The sequence below is a fragment of the Colletotrichum spaethianum genome (assembly GCF_022836535.1).
Source record: "Colletotrichum spaethianum MAFF 239500 DNA, contig44, whole genome shotgun sequence".
NCBI lineage: Eukaryota > Fungi > Ascomycota > Sordariomycetes > Glomerellales > Glomerellaceae > Colletotrichum > Colletotrichum spaethianum.
The window spans coordinates 214,576-236,892 of record NW_026054814.1 but is presented as its reverse complement, the minus strand read 5'-3'; the positions used below and the strand labels follow the sequence as shown (position 1 = coordinate 236,892).

Sequence of the window (22,317 nt, the reverse complement as noted above, 5' to 3'; positions counted from 1 at the left end):
TGAAATGGGTTTTTTGGGTTTTGGGTATTTGGGCATTCTTTTTTTTGGGAATGGGTATAAAAAATCCCCATACCCAGATGATAAGATAAGGATAGGTTTATGGGTTAAGAATATTTGCTGGGTTTTCTGCTTATTACGTGATAGATACCCATACTACCCATATCCAGCGAACAGGAATCCCCATTTGGGTATAACCCAAAAACCCATACCCATAATCTCAAGAAAAACGCATCAAATTGTAAGCCGCGCAGCTGGGTCAGAAAAATCAATCAATTCTTCGATTCTGAGCAAAGTGATGTGTATTGTCTAAAAGCAAATATCTACCGGCGGCGGCTGATCGATTGTAAGGTAGGTATTTGTTCTCATCAATGGCGGAGTTGCCAAATCCATCTATCCATGCCTGCCACACCCATAACCCATTTCAACCCATAACCCATATGGGTACCCAACAGATACCCATGGGGATTTTTAACACTAACACCGAGGGCAAACTTAACGTAAGAGAGAAAGGGAATAAACAAAGCAGGCAATTTTAACACGCTCAATCTCATGTATCACTATATTTTCTTGCATAGGGTAAACATCTACTAGATGTGGAAAAGATTTACTAGGTGGGTGTTACTTCATCGGCTATAATGAATGAAATCAAGTCTTTTTACTGCTACTATCTCCATCCAATGCGATTCTTTCTGTATTATTAGTATAATTAACAGTTTGGTTACTTTGGAAGAAGAGCTGTTTAAGGTGTGGTCGTGAGACCTTTGCTCTGACAGGTCATTCTGTCACCTCAATTTCTCAAACCGCTTGCTCTTGCGAAATACTCTACGTCGCTCAGCCGCGCCCACTTAGTTAGAAAAAGCCATTTGAACTTCGAAAGCCAGCACTTGCGAACCCCTACTTATTAGACCAAAAAGAGTTACACAAATTTAAAGATAACTGTTGGAATAGAGATTCGCACGCATTCGTACGCATTTAAGCGGTAATGCCACCTGCACATTAGTCAGCAGAATCCAGCCTATATAAGGGCCAGATCTGCCAGATATCTAGGACTTAGAACATTATCGGCAACAAATACAGTGACGGTCAACCCCTATTATCGTGTGCCTCCAGCAACGCGCGAGCTATTCCGAAAATAACGAATAAACACGCCAGCCCACAACTAGCCCGAACGACATGCCCACTCCTAGCACATACGTCCCTAATGGATTTTAACAGACATTGAAATTCCATTCTGGGTAGCGAATAGAGCAGGATATTAGACGAGTCGCGCAGTGTAGGGTCCTAACCATCGCATGATAAGGCCGCTTGTGCTGTTCTCTAGCGTGATGGCAACGTGCCTGATCCTAGCTATCCCGTTCCCTCGGCCGGCCGCCAGCCACTACATGGTTTTCCCAGCTTCCAGATCCTAAAACGACTCGATTTGGCTAATGAGAGATCATTAACTTTAATGCTTATGTTGTTGTTAGCGCCATATTCTTACGAAAGCAGCTTTCTGATATCCTCGGATAAGCCAACTGCATTGTAGATTCCTTTAGATCATCTGACTTCGCCTTTGCAGCAACATCAACTTCGTATAATGCCAGAACTGTTACAGAAGAAATCACTTCTGACCTGTTAGTATCAGAAGCTGTCCTCGTATTTAAATCTGTTTGTCATGGCCAATAGAGGAAAAAGAAGTGACATCTAGAGATCACAACAGTCACATTGTAATGATGAGCACCGTTTTGGACAACTTTACATGATATCAAACATTTTGCCTCAGCTATCCCCACAAGTTTAAAATAGCAGGCATTCCAAAGATAATTATGCCTCTTGAATAACATGGTCAATGGTGTATCCTGCGCAAAATGAGCACTTAGCGGTGGATACTGGTACTCGAAAAGTAACGATTTTGGCTGAAAATGGCGGGTTTGATTACATCCTACCAACAGACGAATGGGACGACCAGAATCACAGTCCTTACTTTGATATGCACCATTCGGGCTACTCGTACAAGTCTTTTTCCCATTCCATACCTGGTCTCAGCGGGAGACTCTCGAAGCACTCGGCACATAGCGGACCAATTTCATTTTTCCCGAGTCCGCCTACAAAGTGGCTGAGGCGGGTAGTAGTAGAAGGAGCTACCGCGGAACATCTAAATATCTTGTGTGGATAAATGAGAACGGTCTAGCCTGTATCTGCACATACACTCTTATAGCTTTGCCTGCTCTTCTCTTGTCAAAACTCGCCGCGGAGGTCCTGCCCGACTGCCATCACCCAGCATTGTCATTTCTTCCTCATCGTCTGACACCAGAAGCTGCCATTGTTGGCGCAAAGTTTCCGGAGCGGTGCCTTCAAAGCAGTCGGCGACATACTTTCCGAGAATAGGAAGAAACTTAAACGCACTAAAGCAAAGTTATCTCTTGTGTGCTCCAAAAATACTGTTCGCTTCCACTTACTGGCCCGAGCCACCCGTGGCAAAGAATAGCCCATCGACATGGGGATGGTGGCTCACGACGAAGTCGCTTGTTGGTGTCTCTGTGTACCAGCAGAGGCGTCGTCGGAGCCACGGCCGATTAGCAAATGCCGGAAAGAACTGGCGCAGACCATCACGGAGTGCCTCGTCGGCATCAAGGGGTAGAAATCCAGACAGAGAGTTATCTCGCTCTGGGTTGGGTGATGACACAGTCCGCTGCTTGACGGTTCCGGCGCCGTCTGAAGCAATGGAGGCCGAAACGCGTGTTGCGTATCCAAATCCGTGGCGGGCTAGCTTGAGCAAATGGGTGCCCGGGGTCGGAGGGAAGCAAAAGACACCCGTCGTCATGTTCATCATGACGGGAGTTGATGCCAGAGTGGCCGCCTCATCCGGGGTTAGTTGGACAAAGCCGATGGGCTGGCTGGATGCAGTTATGGCGCGATTGACACCGGAAACCAGGGTGTTTGTCCACGCTCCTGTTGCGAGTACAACGTGGACGGCTGGCATTTTCCGTCCCGACGACAGCTTCACACCGATAACTCGCTTTCCAGTAGAGTCATACTTCAATCCCACAACAGTTCCCATCTTTCCCGCAAAGAATGACACGCCAGCTTGGCTTGCTGCTCGCGCCAGCGCTTGGATAGCCGCGCCTGCATCGGCCCAGCCGCCTTCGGGGTTGTGAATGGCTGCTAGACCCTTTATGTCTGCCTGTACCGCCGGGTACAGGTGCTTTATGGCCCTATCAGCCTCCTCGGCGTCAAAGTCCTGCGCCAGAGACTTTCTCTCTGCGTGTTTTCCATGTCGTTCCTTTCTTACCTTGGCGGTGTATGGGGTGTCGTCCCTGCCTGTAAGCAAGACAAAGCCGCATTCGTGGTAGTAAGATGCGTACTCGTGACGCCAACCGTTCAGTGCCTCTTCGGCAAGCCTGGCGTACAACGGATCCGCATATTCAGTTCTAATAATGCGCGAGACGTCAACGCTGCTACCGTCAGGGACAGGAGGTAGGTAACGGTCAAGCACGGTGATGTTGGTGTAGCCACGGACGTGAGCCAGCTCGTGAGCTAAACCGAGTCCAAAGACGCCGGCTCCGACGATGATGATGGGTTCGTTTGCCTTTGAGTGGCGGGGATAGGTATTAGCCATGGTATTGGCGGTATAAAGATTCAAGGGTTCAACTGGGGAGGATAGCGCAGTCGTGGGAGCAAAGTGGCTATCCAAAAGTAATGCTGATGCGAAGGCTTGATACCGAGAACTACGGAGTACAAAAGCACAACGGAAGCCGGAATAAGGCGGGCGTAACTTGGGAAACTTTACTGGACCAAAATTGTTGAGAATTGCAAGCTAGCAATCACCGCATGATGCAAGGACTTGCTGCGTTTTCTGAGTGCCACTGATAGGGGTGCATCACATGGCTTCATTAGTCTTGGCAAGCAAACTTATCCGAACACATTTCACCAGTCACCCCCCTCCTCAAACTGGATCAAGCAACATATCTAATAGGCAAGTGTTGATACAGAGTGGTCCATGTGCAGATAGCGCGTTCATTACTGATAAGGCAACGAAGCAAGGTGGTGGACGATGAGGGGTCATTACCTCGGTCTTCGCTTGCTGAGCCTATTAATACACGCGCAACAAACTCAATCTGCATCCAGGTGGCTATCTATCTATACCCATTCACAAAATATTTCTTATCCGCTGTCCAGCTTCATTGTGCATCCGTTATGCCGCATTCATCGCTTGCCACACTTCCGCAGCCTGAACAATACATCGTTCGACCGACGGCTCACTGTCCCAACAATGCTCTACCTGTGCTGGTCTATCGAGATGTACTGCCGGGGCCATACAATGAAGAGACGACATCCGAGTATCTCCAGCGATACGGATGGGTAAAGAAGGTGACTCAAAAATAATTGCAAAAGAACGCACACATTGGCAATCTCAATTGACATCGTGCTAGGGTACGTGGGGAACCATCACAACAAAACACTTTCATCCCAACACCCACGAATGTTACGGTAAGCTTGGGTCCCTATCTAGGTCCAAGGATGCTAATTCATCCTGATATGTCTGATAGGCATCTTTCAGGGCGACTCCGAGCTCGTCTTTGGTGAAGGTGGAGGCGACACGGCTGGGACTGGGGTCAGGTGTCTTGTCCGTGCAGGGGACGTCGTCGTTGTCCCCGCGGGCGTAGCCCACGCTTCGGTTGCTCAGGAGCGTGACATGGTTGAAGGGGTGCGCAAGGGAGAGAGGTACCGGTATATTGGGGTTTATCCTGAAGGCGCACCCAAATGGCGCAATGAGTACGGAAAGAAGCTGCTGAGTGATAATTGCGAGCTGGCCCAGGAAGTGAGTACTGTGCCAGTTCCGGACCAGGATCCTATCAGCGGGGTCGGGGGCCCGCTGGTGGAGATCTGGACCAGTATCGGGCTTCGTACTGCGTAGCGCACCGCCATCAAATCGCTTATCGGGAGGAGGTCTGCTGCTGGGTAACAGATCATACTATCGGGCTTCAAAGATACTCCATAAATAGTTGTTATCTCCATTTACCGCTCTGCGTACCGTTGTCGTTTTGGCCTAGTGGCCCGATAGGGAATAGTACGTTTCCGCAAAACCATGCCAGCCACGCGATAGGTTTGATCTTGCGTTGACTCGCGGGGGAAGGAAAATCGCCAGGAAGGATCCAAGTAGTGAGTTCGTCTCGGCCATGTAGCTGTCCAGCCCATCTAAGCCCGTGTGTAATCTCTGTCTTGTTGACAGGGTTGACTGAGGGAGGTGTTGGTATCCGTATTTATTTGTACTTGTCTCGCTTTCTTATTACGAGATCAGCATGAAACTCAAACAAATTTGACTACCGCCCTCTCATTTGACTTATATCGCTGCTGCTCTTCGGTCATGTTGAAACTTTTGGGTCTTACCTCAGCGTCGCCGTCCGGGCCGGAATTCTCGTCCTCAGAAGAACAGCGACGCGCCCTGCCGGCCTCATGGTATCGCTCCGAGGCCATGTACGAACTTGAGCGCCGCGCTATTTTTTCCCGCCAATGGCTACTCCTCACACACAATCTACGATTTACAAAGGCCGGTGACTACGTCTCTTTTAATCTTGCTGGCTTTCCCTTCTTCGTCGTCAAGGACCGTGATGGAGAATTCAATGCCTTTCACAACATTTGTCGCCATCGAGCCTACCCCATCATTGAACAGGACAGTGGTACCGCTAGGATTTTTTCCTGCAAGTATCACGGCTGGTCGTACAGCCTCAAGGGCAGCCTGGCTAAGGCACCACGTTTTGATACCGTCCCGACCTTCGATAAGTCTCAAAACGGCCTGCTCCCCATCCACACACACGTCGACAATCTAGGCTTTATCTGGGTGAATCTTGAAGCGAGTGAAAAGCCAAGTATCCCGTGGCACGCTGATCTTGCCATTGATGCTCAACCACGGTATGCTGTCTTCAACCTCATGCGGGACTATCATTTTGACCACACCTGGACGATGGATGGTGATTATAACTGGAAAACACTCGCCGACAACTACAATGAGTGCTATCACTGCCCTACAGGTCATCCTGGGGTCAATGCTGTGGCAGATCTCTCCCAATATTATGTTGAAACAGTCGGGGGGCAAATCCGACACTTCAATACGAACAAGGATGAAGAGGACAGGACCATGGCCGTTATAAGCACCTACCTCTTTCCTAACTCATCCATCACAGTAACGTAATTACACCTCTTCTAAATGAACACTGAGAAAAAAGGGTTGTATGCGGGCCTGATGCTAACAGATATCTTTGCATCACAGACCTCATTTCTTCTACATTCAGCGCTGCATCCCTGTTTCTGCCTCGAAAACAAACATGGAATACGAGGTGTACCGACACAACAGCGCAGACGATGAGGACTTCAACAGAATCAACCAGTTTTACAAGCAGGTTCTCCAGGAGGACAAGGACTTATGCAATGGTGCGCAGAAAAACCTGAATAACAATATTTTTATCAATGGACAGCTGCATCCCGAGAAGGAAAAGGTACGTCGAAAAGCCAGAAGAGCGCGTTGTGATCCCCTCTGGCCCTCCACGTATATGAGACTCGTCTGACTCAGTCTGCACGTTAGGGGCCGCTGTTTTTTCAGGACACGGTGCGCGAGCATGTAATGAGGCACCGCGCGCAAGAGGAGAAGGAAAATGGCGGTAAGGAAATCTGGCCCGCGTCACCCAAGCCAGCCAAAGCAATGGAGACGGGCAAACTGCTGGAGGAAGAACTGTTTTGTGCTGGTCTGGTGACGGGCGCTTGCCAGGGCCCTTCGGAGTTGAGCCAGTTGGCGTGGTAGCTATAGCACAGTCCGTTCATAGATCAAATGGATGCTTTAACGACTATAGATCTCAGATATGACGTCCGAATATGATCTCGTTCCTGTGAGGTGTAATAATTCAGTAGCCTGACCTGCCGTCAAGAAGCGCTGCGCAGCCTACAGTTGTGGCAATGTCATAGGTATAGAGGCCCGACCTCAGTGTTCAGCATGCTCATATATCTGCCAAAGAAGAACTTGTTTACTTATCATGAACATTTCCGAAGGCTACAGATGTTATCAAACGCGCGTTGCTTCTGTCGCTATTTCTGTCGGATTGACGACCTTCAAATCATTAGCTTTGGACAATGCATTTGATCAAGGCTGTGGAGTGCCCAAGTCAATTCGTAACCATGACTTTTGATGGACTAGTCTGACGATAAAATACGTTGCCACCATGGCACTATCGAGCGGTGATCCAAGACCTGATTTATCCATCCCCCACAAGGCACGCCAGCCGTACTACTCAAACGGAAGGAGAGCATAGAAAACAGCGAGGTGAAAAAACAGAGCGGCACATATGTACAAGGGTGTCACTGTTTTCGATCCACAACAACGGCAATGACTGCTGTTAACAGCCACATGGCACAGTTGCCAGCGACATCGATACCATTACCTGTGGTGCGATGAGCCGATGGGAAGACATCAGCGGTGTACGCTTAAAGAGTCCCGTGATAGACATTGATGCAAATAGCTGCGAAAAGTAGTGTTAAAGACCTTGGACATTTCATGGCGTATGACGAGTGTGAATTGCGGGGGGGACACTTATAAATCATACGACTCAAAGCAACGTCGTGCTGCGCCGTGCTCACAGCGGTGTAGCCAGAAAAGAACGTCATGGTCACAACTGCGCCCATCACCATTGTGTACCGAAGACCAAGAATCCTGATTTCGGTAATCAACCAGTCTTAACATGCCCGAAGATGACTCATAAGTTGACAATGGTATTAAGTCGCCAGGTTTTGTAAGAGGTGGGTAAATCAAACGCAATGTGATTCCTGTTCACTGACCTTTTTGTTCCTACCTGTTAGCACACAGCCACCTAGAGTTATGCAGGTGATCACCACTGATTCGGAACGGGGGTTATTAGCCAGCTTGCGGCAAGAACACCCAGAATAGAGGGTATGCTGGGCCGGGAGTCACGGTGACCTTTGGGATGAATAGCGAACAAACCAAGCGGAAATCTATGTAGAACATTTTAATACCTATCATCAAACTATTGATATGGTTTACAAACAGGTTGCGAGATTGGTGACAAGAGGCAGGTAGCCCGGAGGACGAACTGCTCGCGCCCAGGTAAGAAAGTCGTTACTCTTTTCCCACGCTATCCTGACCGAAGCCTGGACGAAAATGTATGCTTTGGACCTATTATTTGCCGATGGCTGGGGCATCATCGCTGAGCTTGCATACGACTATTGCCCGCTTGGCGCCGTCTCTTATCTGATGATCTCATCTCTGACATTCACATGCAACCGTGTTCTTACTACAACCTTGAGGGAGTACCTGGGGAACTTGTAACAGTTACAAAATCATGAGCGGCTAGAATTGATAGCGGATTTATGTCGGCTTCTTCCTGATGAACATGCTTCGGATTTCCTTCACCACGTCTCCTATCCACACAGCCAATCGGCGACGGTTGATAGACAGCCCCCTGTTGGCGACATCCATGCGAAGCATGATATCGTTATCTCCCCGCACACTGGACATGGGAGATAAGGGACTGGAGCCAAACTTTAGGTTACGCCTCGTTTGTCTGGCTATCGGGCTAGCCCCCGTTTTCACAAATTCAGAAAACATGCTTCATCGTTGAAGACTGGTAAGCTGCGCTGACGGGGTAGGGCCAGACGCTCGATTCAGGTCGGCACATAAGTAATTGCGTTGCTGGAGCTAGGTTGATTGCCGGCCCAGAAAGTTTACCAACTCCCTATTATTGAGATAAAGCACTGGCTAAAAAAAGGACAATCAATGTCTGATTCATTTCAAGCTCAAAAGAGCAAAACCCCCTCTGGACGTCGCGTGCGATGCATCATCATTGGAGCCGGGTAGGTGGACACCCACACCCTCCTTCACCCAAAACCTTTCATAGCATCCCATCTGTCCTTGCCAGCTAACCATTATATGTGTCAAAGCGTGTCTGGTATACTTATGGGTGAGCACGGTGCTCACATGCAGTCGAGACATGCTGAATCGATGCAGCGTACAAGCTTCAGACCTACCTGAAGGACGACATAGATTTCCATATATACGAAAAGTCACCAGATCTGGGAGGGACTTGGTTTGAAAATAGATATCCTGGTGGGTTCTCCTGCCTAGCAATCTACAGCAGCGTCATTAAGAATCGGTACGAATTGATCTGGTCCCAGGCTGCGCCTGCGACGTTTCTAGCCATGTTTATCAGTTCTCCTTTGCGCCTAACCCTGACTGGTCCCAGTTGTAAGAGAAATCCCTTCACCCCCCCAACCCGTGCTTCTTGTTGCCGCGGGGTGAGAAAAAACTAATACGCCCAGCTTTGCTTCGTCATCGGAAATCCAGCGCTACCTCAAGACTGTCTGTCGCCAGTTTGGCCTGGAACAATACATCAGCTACAACTCCAAGGTAGCAGAGGCACACTGGCAAGAAGAGAAAGGCGCCTGGTCTGTCAAAATCGAAGGTATTGATGCCACGGCAGAATATGAGAGCGAGATTCTCGTGAATGCAAGCGGCATTTTGAACAACTTCAAAATGCCCGATATTCCAGGTCTGTCGGATTTTGGCGGACCGGTCATTCACACCGCTGCGTGGGATGACAGGATCGACCTGGTCGGCAAACGGGTCGCCATTATTGGTGCTGGTGCAAGCGCCGTTCAGCTGCTTCCAGCCATTCAGCCCCTATGCAGCTCCATCGACATATACATCCGGACGCCGTCGTGGATCTGCCCACCAGTTGGGCTGCCGCCGGGGAGCATTGACAACCCGTCTTATACAGACGCGGAGAGGCGCAGGTTCCGGGAGGATGCCAAATACTCGCTGGCGACGCGCAAAGATATGGAGACTGAGTTCAACAACATGTTTGCAGCGTTCTTCAAGGACAGCCTGGAGCAGAAGGACATGCGTGCACAGTATCACCGTCATATGACGAGCCTCGTCCCTGATCCAAGTCTTCAGGCGCAGCTTATCCCGCCGTTTGAAGCGGGATGTCGTCGTATTAATCCGTCGGCGCCGTACCTTGTCGCGCTTCAGAAGTCCAACGTTCGCCCCGTCTTTGATCCCATCACTCGCATCAGCAAAGGCGGGGTTGTCCTGGCATCGTCGGAAAAGCCCCAAGACGAGATACATCCTGCTGATATTCTCATCTCTGCGACCGGCTTTGACACAAGCTTTCGACCAAGATTCCCCATCATCGGCCGAGCGGGGGTAGACTTGAGGGACCTGTGGAAGACTGACCCTGTCTCCTATATGGGAATTGGCGTAGCGGGGTTCCCAAACTACCTGACGTTTCTAGGGCCTAATACACCCATCTCGAACGGTGGTTTGATGGGTAAGTTGATTTATCTCGGCTGCAGCTTCCATACTGGTCCCGACACTGTGCACAGAGTAACGTGGAGCTGACACAAGGGACGGCCTGTAGGTGTTCTCGAGGCAACGAGCGATTACTTCGTCCGCCTTCTCGGCGAGTTTTGTCGCCAGAACGTCAAATCATTCGACGTAACGCAGGCTGCACAGGATGACTTCTCCCAGCACACCTTAGAATACATGAAGGACATGGTGTGGTCTGGCACCTGTCGCAGCTGGTGTACGCACAACCCACCCCTCCATCCTATTAGAACCACACATCTAACGCCACGGGGCTTATCAAGTCAAATCAAATACCACTGGCCGCGTCTCGGCGCTGTGGCCAGGTAGCTCCCTCCAGTATATCCAGGTATTGGCGGAGGACCGCTTCCACGACTACGCATGGTCTTTCAACGGCAACCGGTTTGCGTATTGGAAAAAGGGTTTTTCGTGGATCGAACGGCCGGACCTCGACCCGCTGGGGGTCGCCATGACAGATGCACGGAGGAGCATGAACACCATACCTTACGTGGGAGCTGATCTTAGCTTCTACCTTACTGAGGCGGTACCGCTGCCCGCCAACGCAGACAGCGAAGCACCCGCACCAATGACCTTCTGGAGGTGGGTTTGGCGTGGTATCTGCCGCCTCTCCAGGCTAAAACACTGAAAGCCGCAACAGCCAGAGGAGGACATGTGTATGTAGTGCGGCTAGCAGAACAATCAAGACCCGCGTTGAACACTGGCGCATTCCATAACACGAGGCAAAAGAGAGGGTGTAAATACAATTAAACCCCTATATCTATCGCTCGAGTTGCCTGAGAGCATTGCTGCTTTCCTATGGGCCGAACAAGCCTTCAAGTACACATACTGCACCGACCTGTTGCTGGGAAATCTAACACATCCAAAAAAAAAAAAGATGCACGGACCACAATAGCAGCTCAACCAGTGTGGCCCGTGCCTTGCCCCCAACTCAAAGTTACACCATGTTCCTCCTTGCTCCCCCTACACAGATTCGCAAGCATCGCATACGCACCGCAACCCCTGATTCCTCAAAAACCGTTTTCCAAAGTTGACCGTGATCTGCTCTCCATGGCGAATGCTCCTCAAAGCCTCAACAGCTGACACCCAATGGCCCGAAACCCGGATGACCCGGAGCCGCGCAGACGCGCGACAGGAATGGTTTAATAGCCGGAAGCAGTTACCAACATTTCCCATGTATATCTGGCAGACGACAGTTTCATCGCTGATATCGGGACGAGCTACTTCTATCACGAAGCTGCTGTTGGTCGGATATGTCCCGGCAGGGACAAGTTCGCCGCAAAGCTGCCCGATGACGTCGCCCTTCCGGTAGGATACGTTGCCTTCTTGCGCTTCTGTTGCCTGTAAACCGAGGCCTTGCCTTGCGTAAAGCTTGATGCGGAGTCTCTTGGCTTGCAATCTTTCGTGGATGCATGCGCAGTGTATCTCGGTGCAGAGGTCGCACTGCCGGTCTGCCGGCGGCACGGCGAGAGGATGCGCAGGCCATGGCCAATCAGCCAGCCATCCTGCAGGCTTTGGCCAGTCCGAGTGGTGGATTGGCTCGTAGATGTTCTCCTCACAATTGGAGACTGGCTGTAGGAGGGACATCAGGCTATTCTCATCCAGAGTGCTGCTCCAGTTACGGAGTTCGGGCTGCTCCTTCTCCCACTTGAAGTCCCCATCGCACCTAATCCCCATGACCATGTCTTGGAATACGTTGCAGGCGTGACAGATGCGCTCTACAAATGGTGTGTCTATCAGTTGTCTGAATTTATCCATCTCATTGGTTTTCATGCTGAGGTAGTCCTTTGCTGATAAGCAGTACGGTTCCTCTGCCCTCAACGGTATGACTGATAAGAGCCCGGTAAAACGACCGCAGATAGATCGCCATAGCCGACCTTGCTTAAGCTGGTAGAGGAATCTTGGTCGTTCCGCTTGAGACCATCCCAACTTGTCCATAACCTCATTCAGTTGAATTGGGTCGGCACGGATCCGACCCATCTTGCTGTCGTCGACGGTTTCGGCAATGTGATACTGGACAAGCCGGATGATGAAGGTGTTGTAATTCGACCTTCCCGTGAGAGATCCAAGACTCTTGAAAAGTTTGAGGGCACGTTCAATGCCAACGTCCTTGCCGTGCAGAAGGCCAGTCTCCGTGTCCAGGGATCGCCTGCTGAAGATAAGGGAGCAAAATTGACGGATAGCGGGACCCCCTTGAATAGCAGCCACCTGCAAGAACATCTTGGGAACCGGTGGATCAGTAGTTGTACACGGGGGGAATCTGCAAAGTTTGTCGTAGTTCATCAATTTGGCCATCAGCTTTCCTACTTCTGGAGGTACGTTGTTCATGGCGGTGGGGATTACGCCCATGCTTTTGACCTTTTTGGCCGATTTTGAAACTCTAGCAGGAAGCCAATGTCTTTTCGTGCCTGCTCCTCCTCCCGGGCTGCTCTGAATACATCTCGTCGACGACGGTAACGCCGTTCTTAGGACAACAGCACCATTCTGTGCTTCATTCCCGACGCCGATAGCTTCGGAAGGTTGCTTGGCACAGGCCGAGGAAGTTTGAAAATGGGTCGCACAAGATATTGAGGAAGCTGAAGTGGAGTGATTGGACCTGGGCCCCGGTGTCTCGTCGTGCGTGTCCTTGGAACTTGGAGGCGTAGGCTGTTGCGAGCTTGTTGGGAGCGACGCATACTGGCCAGGGCTAACAGGCGTAGGTATCACTTGGACAAATTCTTCCATATCCAAGGCTTCCCCCGCAGATGAGCGCTGACGGTTTGATCGGCTTGTTTCCCATCCTCCTATCGCTGGGGCACCTGCAGTCTCCCGTGACAACCGGTATGAGGCTCTCAGCTTGGCTGTTTTTTCAAAGACAATGTGTAAGGATCCAAAGATAAGTCCCAGCTGGACATCCTCTTTGTGAAGACCTCCAGGAAGATTATCCGTTGATCGGGAAACAGTCGGACCGAGACTCTGATGGCGGCCTCGGTCACTCTCCAGCTTGAGCTTAACGGCCTTGAGCTGCTGGAGAAGCCCCCAACAACGATGATGAGATCGTCCCATTCTTGAACGTCTCTAAAGCCTGGGGTCGTATCCATGAGTTCACCAGGGAAGACGCAATGAAGCTATTGCAGAAATATTGTATTGGAGAAAGATGGATGTGAATTCATCAGGGGCTGATAAGGGATGCGGGGTATATATGTTGCAAGGATATAAATCACGTGGGCTTATCTGATTGAAGGCTTCAACTGAGTGCGCAGGAAAGAATTGATAATTTTGCATGGCCTGCATGTTGGATTGCACCGGTGGCTGGTAAAATTCGGTCTTGGGCTTGACATACTTTTATATTCTTTACTAATTATTAAGTCTATGATTAACTCTCTTATGAGTGGTTCATAGATTATCCCCTGCTACAAAGCTGTGCAAGCTAGCTACGCAACCAAATGTACAACTAGTTGCTATCTACTGAGATACACTTAACAAATTACTAACAATAAGCCTACCGATATCATTAAGTATTAACCTTGGATATCTGTCAGCTAAACCCAACCGATGTAGAGTATATAACCGCAGAACTAACCTAACATTGACCACATAATAACTTAGGATCTGTTTCAAATCCAGCAACTAGGCTGATCTACTTAACAAATTCTGTTTTTCTAATACGCAGTCTGAACGAAATTTTTAACATCTAATATCAATGACAAATCAGGCAGTGATCCTTGCCTAGGAGATGACAGAACATTGTTGCAATTTCAACTAGTATTTAGGAAAAATGTGGGAGTAGCTCGCTGGCGCTAAAGATAGTCGACAACTTTTCCATGTAATCAGGCTCGATACCATTTCCAACATGAAGGTCGTCTTGCGTTCAAAGCCCATGTAGCAACACCTCGATGCACTGAACCTCTTGGCTGGGATAGGTTATTTGGGTGCCGGAGACCAGGTTTAAAATGCGGATCCTCTCGGTGTCCGTCCGCGCTTCGCAGCCGAAGATAAGTAGATGTAGCGATCGCTCACAGTTACTTATGTGTTCCAGAAGGTGTAACCCTCTCTCAATCAAGATCCGCAATTCAGAAGGACTAATCAGTTGTTGGCCTGTTGTGCGGATGAAATACACAAGAATTGAGGTTCGAAAGAAATCGGCTTTTGCTGCAGCGTCCGACGTCAAAGCTGATGGCACTTCCACACCTACAACTTTCCTCTTAAGATGTGCCATCTTTGTCTTATATTCTTGCGTCCGAGTTGCAGGATGTCTGGACGGAAGGATCTCTGCAGCCACCTCCGATAGGAGACGTACTGGTTCGAAGAAATGCTGATACTCGGGAGGTTTTTGGTACTGGATTATGCCGGTCGCGGCATGCCATCTCACTCTGTCCCCTGGGCGGTATGGCACCCTGAAACTATAATTGGGGTTCTATACTTCAGGGCTCGACCGTCGCCAGTGACGCAGGCTGGACCGTGCCAGGACTTCGTGATAATAAAGCCACTCCAACATGATTGGGCCCTCGTTGACGTTACTAGAACTTTCCAGTGTTACGCTTCAATTATCTTTCCCGCAGCTTGCAGGTGAGAGAACCACTGCCTGAACGCTACCTGTTTCTGGACTGGTTGGTATATCTGTAAGTACCCATGCAATAAAAGCGATTTATTATCGTTAAATAAAACCTACAGAATTGAAAAGGGCCTTGTTCTGTTTCCGTGAATTCAGACAGCGACCGTGGCAGCGATCGTCTCAAAGTCGGTACAGCATTGTATCGTGCATATGCAAGGTACCGGTAGACCTCAATATCCCAGCTTGTCACGCTGATCATGTGAAGGTGCTTTGGGGGTATGATTCCGCGTTGATTATCTTCCAGTGGTTTGCCCTGACTGATCATGAATCGTTTTCTGTCGGTTTTCTTGGGCCAGGAGAAATGAAGTCCGTAACCCTGGCAAACTCGCTTTGATCGAATGCATCTCGAGCATCGCGGTAATCGGCGGTCACAGCTCACTTTGCGGTCTGCAATGTTTTCTTGAGCATAGTACTCCTCACGAGGGAAATGGCGGCCAATAGTGAGGATGTTGAGGGAATAGGAGTAGGCTAATAGCTCACACTGCTGGGAACACACCTATCCAAGTTCCGCATTTTCTCTTCAGTGATAGACCAACATCCTGCCTGGGCTGAGAAAACTCCATCGCTCATGTTCCTAGTGGGTTAGATCCATAAGTAGCGAAAGAGAATGTGATCAACCTTAGACGTCGCAAAAGTTGCTAAATAGACAGCATTTGATTTCTAAGCAGATTTGAATTCCAAGCAGACATTAGACGAGCTAATGCAAGTATTCACAACCACGTGGCACTAGGCAAGGGCTGGCGTCCTTGCACTCCATTTGCAAGCATTTTTCTGCGAGGCAGAGTAGGTATTCCTAGAAGTCACTGTTACACCGCCAGAACATGCTTGATCGACACGATGAATGAAACCCAGTAACAAACCAAATGGCAACTATCTGCGAGAATTCTAACCCACTACCCACTGTCCAAGATTATCACAGAGTTTTTCTTAGTTATTACTGGCCGGTTCCGAAAATTCAACCGATCAGAAGCGTGTTAATCATAGTCAAAATATGTATATATGGACGATTCTGTTTTCTCTTGTAAACTTGAATCTCGTTCCATCATGTTAGTCTTTATTAGATCTACTAACCATTAGATACCAATCAGATTTATTCACTCTTGCCCAAATATCTCAATCAGGACAACTAGGAGAATCACCGCCCTACTTCATGCCTTCTTACCTCATTACTGGAGCCAACCGAGGCATCGGCGTATGATTTACTCCCGAAGCTCCCGACGGTTATTGATGGCACTGACAGTAACTCACACAGTGGGCGTTTCTCAGGAATACCTCCGCTGACGCGAAAAACACCGTCATTGGTACTGTCCGCGACAAAGTTTTCGTGGAGGAGAAGATTGCCAAAGAGCTTGGAGACCGACAGAACATACACATCGTGGAGGTGGAGTTGAGCAGCTATGACAGTATCAAGGTTTGCAATTCAATACCCTGGATACCGTCAACATACAGAAGGCTAACCCGACACCATATATATGTAGAATTCGGTCGATGTCGTACCAGCATCTCCGGTGGTAAGCTCGACTATATTATTGCCAACGCGGGGTACATCCCCACTTCGTCGTCATTCTTGCCCGTTGGGAAGATGTAGGTTTGCTTCCAAGATTCACACACACTACGAATGAATTTGACGTACGTGCACCGCTTGGCGTACACTGACACATCTTTTCCTCCAGCGGAAACTCTCATAAGGACCTTGAAGAGGACCTCTTGGGGTGCTTCAAGGTTAACGTCATCGCAAACGTCCACTGGTTCAACCTCTACATGCCGCTGGTCCTTAAGGTAAACATCAAAAAGGTCATCGCCATGACCTCCATGTTGGCCGACATCGACCTCATCAACCAATACCACGTCGACTTCTGTGCGCCCTACTCTATCAGCAAAGGGGCAATGAACGTTGCTATCAGTAAGTTCCACGGCCAATACGCCAGGGACGGGGTTTTATTCATGGGGATCTGCCCCGGGTTGGTCGAGACAGGACGCAGTGACAATCGTGAGTTTGACTAACCCAACGTTACGTGAAATATCCAGGTTGACCCTTTATTGACATGGACTGCCCTCTGTATAGTAACTCAGCATCAGCAAAAGGATGCCGAACGAGCGTTTGCAATCTTAAGAGAGTACGCTCCGAGCTCTGGTATAAGAGCCCCGGATGATTCTGTAATATTATGAAGGTCGTGTGCAAGTCTAGCCTTCAATAAGGATATTGAGGTGTTTACCTTTCTCATCTAGGCTCTAAGCAATGCCTCTGAAGGGTAATAGAACAATTGTGTGTAGGAAAAGGAGGGTATTGTAAAAAGGACTACGGCAAGAAAAGTAGGACAAGGGGTATCACGTAACCATTAGAACAAGATAAGGATTATTCAACATTTGCATGTGACCCGGTTAGTTAGATAAGCCTTATACTTGTTAGCTGGCTCTTGCTCAGACAGTACTGTTGACGTAATGTTGCGATAGCTTTAGAACAAAATTTCGTTAGCATTTACTGAAGATGCACTGACTTGATGTCGGCGCTTTTCTCTGGTGCGTGTGCTTGCCCCGTCGAGAGCGGATAGTGGCCGATGACGGCAATGGAGATTAACAGTCGGCTGATCTTATACCCGGCGCCCCAGGAAGCATATGCCTCCGCCTCTAAGTCCACGAGTTTGTGGAATCCCCGAAATCGATTCCCAAAGCTCCGGAGGGGACGTGTTGCGCTCAGGGGCCAAACACTATGGAAAATGTGCGTGACAGACTAGACAAGGTTCTCGTACCAGTCTGCAAGCTATCCCATGGTCGGTTTGGATGTATCCGCCTCAACGACTTGGGTTTTGGCAAGCTCGGCGTCTCTTAAAGGAATGCTCCAGGCACAGGTAGTGAAGGCTTTGAAATGCCTTTCTCTTGTCAACCTGCTGCTGCTCTGTCGGTTTAGATACACCACTGCAGTATGAGCCGGCTGTCTGGACAAGTACGCGGCAAGATGGGGATCCAGGCTACCGCTGGCTCCCATCACAAGCACCACCGTGTGCAGGTAAGCACGGGGCGGCAAGGCAGTGGGAATGGCAAATTTGGCCGAGGATTCTTTTGACCATTGCCGTGACGTCGACCCCGCGCGTGGACAGGTCCGTCGTCAAGGACTCAAGTTCAGAGCCAAGGACTTCGGATTGACGGGCAGCCGGCTCTGGTACGCACCACGGGTTATGGCGAGGAAGACCGTCTACTCGAGCGACCTCTTGAGGCTGACATTAGGCATAGGGCGTTACTGGCAATGAATATATGCTGGATTCCGATGAGGTCGTCTGCCGGTGGCTTCTCGATGTCGTGAACACGTTATTTGACGAAGTGATAGTCCCTGAAATTGCTCCTCGCGGTTGCTAGAAAGACAGGAGAATGGTCAGTGAACGTTTCCCCGACGGGAACAATCAGGGTACCCAGGAGGGGCAACATCCATTTAGTCATCCCGCCGGTGCTTGAGCTCATCTCAAAGATACGGAGCGTCCCACCGCCGCGGGGAATGCTGGAGCCGGGCGGCGGAGGAAATCGGCTAGTTTCTTATATGAGAGCATGTTCAGGGAGGAGTCGCTTTATAAGGACCCCGAGCTGCTTGAAAAATATACGCCAGCAAATCAACTGGCGGCGCTGCAAACTCACTAGGCCCAAAAAGACGACACGGATGGCAAGCTCTCGTAGCTAGGGGGGAGGGATGATGAGATACGTTAGTGACATAGGGATCTATCAATTTCCGCCTTTGACTAGACCATAGTTTTTACATTCATTTAAATAGGTATCCTACAGAGTGCCACATTCCTATAGTGTAGCCCTGTGGGGAATGGTAGTCACTTAGACTGTGGCCGAAGTATTATTCATTCTTTCTGAAGCAAAAGCGACTTTTCTTTGGACAGGGAGGTAAACGTTTATTAGTTTTGAGTGGTAAAAAGAGGAGGAAAAAGTACTGATACCATTTGGCATTTGATGAGAAAAACGTTAAAGTGCGAATCGAGACAAAACACCGATGTTTTTAGTCAGCTACCGTTCGACTCGTCCGACTTCAATTCGAGTAAGTAGGCAGACGCGCTATCCTTCGAGTCTATCCGGAGTACCAAAATCCAAATCCTAAAGCATTTTGCCCCTCAAGTTCGGCTAGTTCCCGGTACAAGTTTTCGGGCAGTGTCTTATCTTTGAATCGTTCTCAGCCCCAGCGGAAGGTCTGCCCGATGGTCTGGAATGACGCTGTGGACTAAGGCTTTTCATTGAAGTCAACTGCATTGTGGAGGCTGGCGGACCTCATGGCGCTGCCGCATGCGGGTTAGCACAACAATGTTTTCCGCTAATGTGAATCTTGGCGGCCGGACGTAGTAGTGGTTCGATGCTAGCGCCAACACTGGGCTTCTTTAACATTCCTGAGCGTGTGTTATATAAGTCGAATTCCATGCCTTTGCCTACGGCAAGTCATTTCTACAGGTTAGTTGGACATGCTGGTTTGTATTCCACCCTCCATATTCATGCTCCCGCACGAAATCTAAGCCTCGTAACCGGCGTAACAATTCGCCAGAACCCTGGACTATCCTATAAAAACACCAACGCCGAGGAAACCTTTATACTCGAACTGCAGGTCGATAAATCGACAGTTGCGATGCAGAACCAGAGCTTTACATGGTCAGGGGATACAACCAAGGCATACACAGACGTGACTAGAGCGCCACTTCTCATCGGGATAACTGCAGGGTTTTTAGGACTCACGCTCGTTTTCGTTGTGCTTCGCATCTACGTACGAGTCATTGTCTTAAAGAAGTGGGGTTTGGATGATGCCCTTATTGTTGTCTCGTACGTAAGTTAGCAACATCTATCGGTTCCCCAGTGAGTAATCCGGATTGAGTCCAACATACAACAGATCCTGTCAATGGTTACCGGCGTTATCTTTTGCGTTTGTAAGTGTTTAATCATCTTCAATTTTCTTTTACTGCAAAGAGATAGAAGACTTACATGGATCCAGGTACTACAACTGGACTTGGGATGCATATTTGGACGGTTCCGGTTGGGCTGCAACAATCCGGTCGTAGGGTAAGTAAGCTAAATGACCGGAGATGTCTCCTCGAGATTTCTGACTTATACCGACAGATGACGATCGCGGCTACGTTGGGATATCACATAACCTTCATCGTGATTAAGATCGCGATCCTTTTACAGTACCGCCGAGTCTTTGCGCTTCCCCACTTTTGCGTGTTCTGTGACGTGATGCTCGGCTTCATTGGCATGTTCGGTATTGCAGTCGTGGTTTCTTCTATTGTAATCAGTGCTCCAACCTGGAGGGGCGACACGTTTGAGTTTGAGCGGTACAATCAGGAAGCATGGTGGCTCGCAACGGCCACCGTGCATTTGGCGACGGATATCATCATCTTCTTGATGCCAATGCCAATGCTGAGCAAGTTGAAGATGGAGAAGGTGCAAAAGTGTGCACTGATAGCTACTTTCGGAGTGGGATTTCTGTGAGTCTCTGCCACCATGAAATATTGGATTGGAAGACTAACACTAAGCAGAACAACCGGCATCTCCGTTGTCAGGATTTCAACAATTACGCGTGTCTTCACAGCAGACGTGACGTGGGATGTCATCCCAGCACTCGTATGGTCTGAAGTAGAACTATGCTGCGCCGTCATTTGCGCTTGCATACCAACACTCCGTCCACTTCTTCCTGCCAGCAGGTTAACCCGTATGCAACAACGTATGTATGATCGACAGACTTCAGCGGCAAGCGCAGAGATGCGTCTTACTCGAAAACCGCTTGATCACTTAACTATGAAACATCCCGTAGATACGGTAGCTACAAACTTGAGAGTCACTAGAGCATCCTGAGCAAGACATCTGTAGTTTCACACATTAAGCTAAACATAATACTAGAAACCAGTAAAGTGTGTAGAATAATAAGGTGTCTAGTCTAATTATCGTAGTAACCGTTCTTGATCTCATTAGGCAAGGTAGACTTTATTAGCGTGTTCTGCCTCTACAATGATATACAGCTAATACATACTCAGATCATTGTTTATGCTAATTGAAACCATTTAATCTTTATGAATTTCAAAAGAATTTAATTCTTACCTTCACATGATTAAGAATTCTGTAACTATTACTGCCATTCTTAGCTTGGCGTGGTCCTCAACCACTGATCATATCATCGCCTTAGCTGCTGACGGCACCTTGGCGGAAGAAGGTAGCTCTGGTCATATTATCGGCAGCAGCCATGCCCGTAGAATCGTAGAACACTCTGACTCACACTGTTTACACAGCCAGTACATCTATACCAGCAACTAGGGAACATAATTTGATGTCGTGAAGCTAGGACAGCTTCGTGTGGCTGGTACTAAGCGGGAAGACCCACAGGTGTGGCTTCCCAATGCACAGACCTCTCTGAACGAGTATTTCTACATGTTTTCCGCTTCATAGCTAGATTCTAAAAGGAACAACTACTTTATACTCTCACAAGCAGAACCCACGGTTCATCACAGTTATGAGCCCAGAAGAATCGGCCAAGATACAAGAACGTCTAAAGGAAAGAAAATAGCACAACACCTCATACGTCCTAATTAACAAAAGTTAAATAAAGACTTTGAATTAGAGGAGGAGATTTCTGAAAAAAGAAGAAGGATTTAAACTAAAAAGACAGTTAAAAAAACAACTCTAATAAGGGATCTATATTATAAGCCACTATTAATTATATAGCTATTAACCTATTACTTTTAACTAAAATTAATAAAAAAAAATAATTATATATAAAATATTTTTATATAATGTACTTGTATAATTACTAGGCTAACATAGCGAGTAGGCTACCTTCCTTTACCTTTTTACCATTTATATAAGTTAATTAAATTATAATATATAAAATTAATTAAAACTAGTCTTCATCCTTTTTATTATTATTATCCTAAACTACTTTATAGGTTTATACGTTATGTCTAGGCTTTCTGTAATTACTATATTATTATACGCGTAGTTTAGTACTTTCTGTATAACCCTCTATTTAAATGTTATTTTTACTTTTAGCATTAACATCACCTTTTTCACTTATAATGCTTTTATTTTAGTAATATTAAGTAACCCTCTAAAACATAGTCTAGTCTTTTTTGTTTTTTAGCGTTTACTTAATACCTTTATCTTTATATAAAGCTTATAGTTCTTAGCTTTAATAACAATAAGCCTATAAGCTAATTACTAATAATTTTAGCCTAAAAATTAATTTCTTTATATATTAGTATTAATAAATTACCTTAATATATTTAGATCCTTTTTTTAAGGGAAGAAGTATTTTATATACCTTTTAGTACTATAGTTAGTGTTTTATGTTCTAAGAGCCTTAGCTACTTAGCCATAAGGTTAAGGGTAT

At 48.1% G+C, this 22,317-nt stretch overlaps 5 protein-coding genes across 5 annotated transcripts; 3 read left to right on the top strand and 2 right to left on the bottom strand.

The window, feature by feature from the left end:
* Window positions 1–2,434: 2,434 nt before the first annotated feature.
* ColSpa_11266 (L-pipecolate oxidase) lies at window positions 2,435–3,598 on the bottom strand (the record flags this gene model as incomplete). Its single annotated transcript, XM_049277478.1, has 1 exon — window positions 2,435–3,598. The coding sequence occupies one exon, from the start codon at window positions 3,596–3,598 to the stop codon at window positions 2,435–2,437; it is 1,164 nt and encodes a 387-aa protein (XP_049133435.1).
* Window positions 3,599–5,347: 1,749 nt separating this feature from the next.
* Window positions 5,348–6,172, top strand: ColSpa_11265 (carnitine monooxygenase oxygenase subunit; the record flags this gene model as incomplete). Its single annotated transcript, XM_049277477.1, has 1 exon — window positions 5,348–6,172. One exon carries the CDS (start codon window positions 5,348–5,350, stop codon window positions 6,170–6,172), a length of 825 nt encoding a protein of 274 aa, XP_049133434.1.
* A 133-nt stretch (window positions 6,173–6,305) lies between these two features.
* ColSpa_11264 (uncharacterized protein) lies at window positions 6,306–6,778 on the top strand (the record flags this gene model as incomplete). Its single annotated transcript, XM_049277476.1, has 2 exons — window positions 6,306–6,476; window positions 6,581–6,778. The coding sequence occupies 2 exons, from the start codon at window positions 6,306–6,308 to the stop codon at window positions 6,776–6,778; spliced, it is 369 nt and encodes a 122-aa protein (XP_049133433.1).
* Window positions 6,779–11,329: 4,551 nt separating this feature from the next.
* ColSpa_11263 (uncharacterized protein) lies at window positions 11,330–12,586 on the bottom strand (the record flags this gene model as incomplete). Its single annotated transcript, XM_049277475.1, has 1 exon — window positions 11,330–12,586. The coding sequence occupies one exon, from the start codon at window positions 12,584–12,586 to the stop codon at window positions 11,330–11,332; it is 1,257 nt and encodes a 418-aa protein (XP_049133432.1).
* A 3,992-nt stretch (window positions 12,587–16,578) lies between these two features.
* ColSpa_11262 (uncharacterized protein) lies at window positions 16,579–16,964 on the top strand (the record flags this gene model as incomplete). The annotated part of the gene is made up of 2 exons (XM_049277474.1): window positions 16,579–16,589; window positions 16,634–16,964. 2 exons carry the CDS (start codon window positions 16,579–16,581, stop codon window positions 16,962–16,964), a joined length of 342 nt encoding a protein of 113 aa, XP_049133431.1.
* Window positions 16,965–22,317: the final 5,353 nt, after the last annotated feature.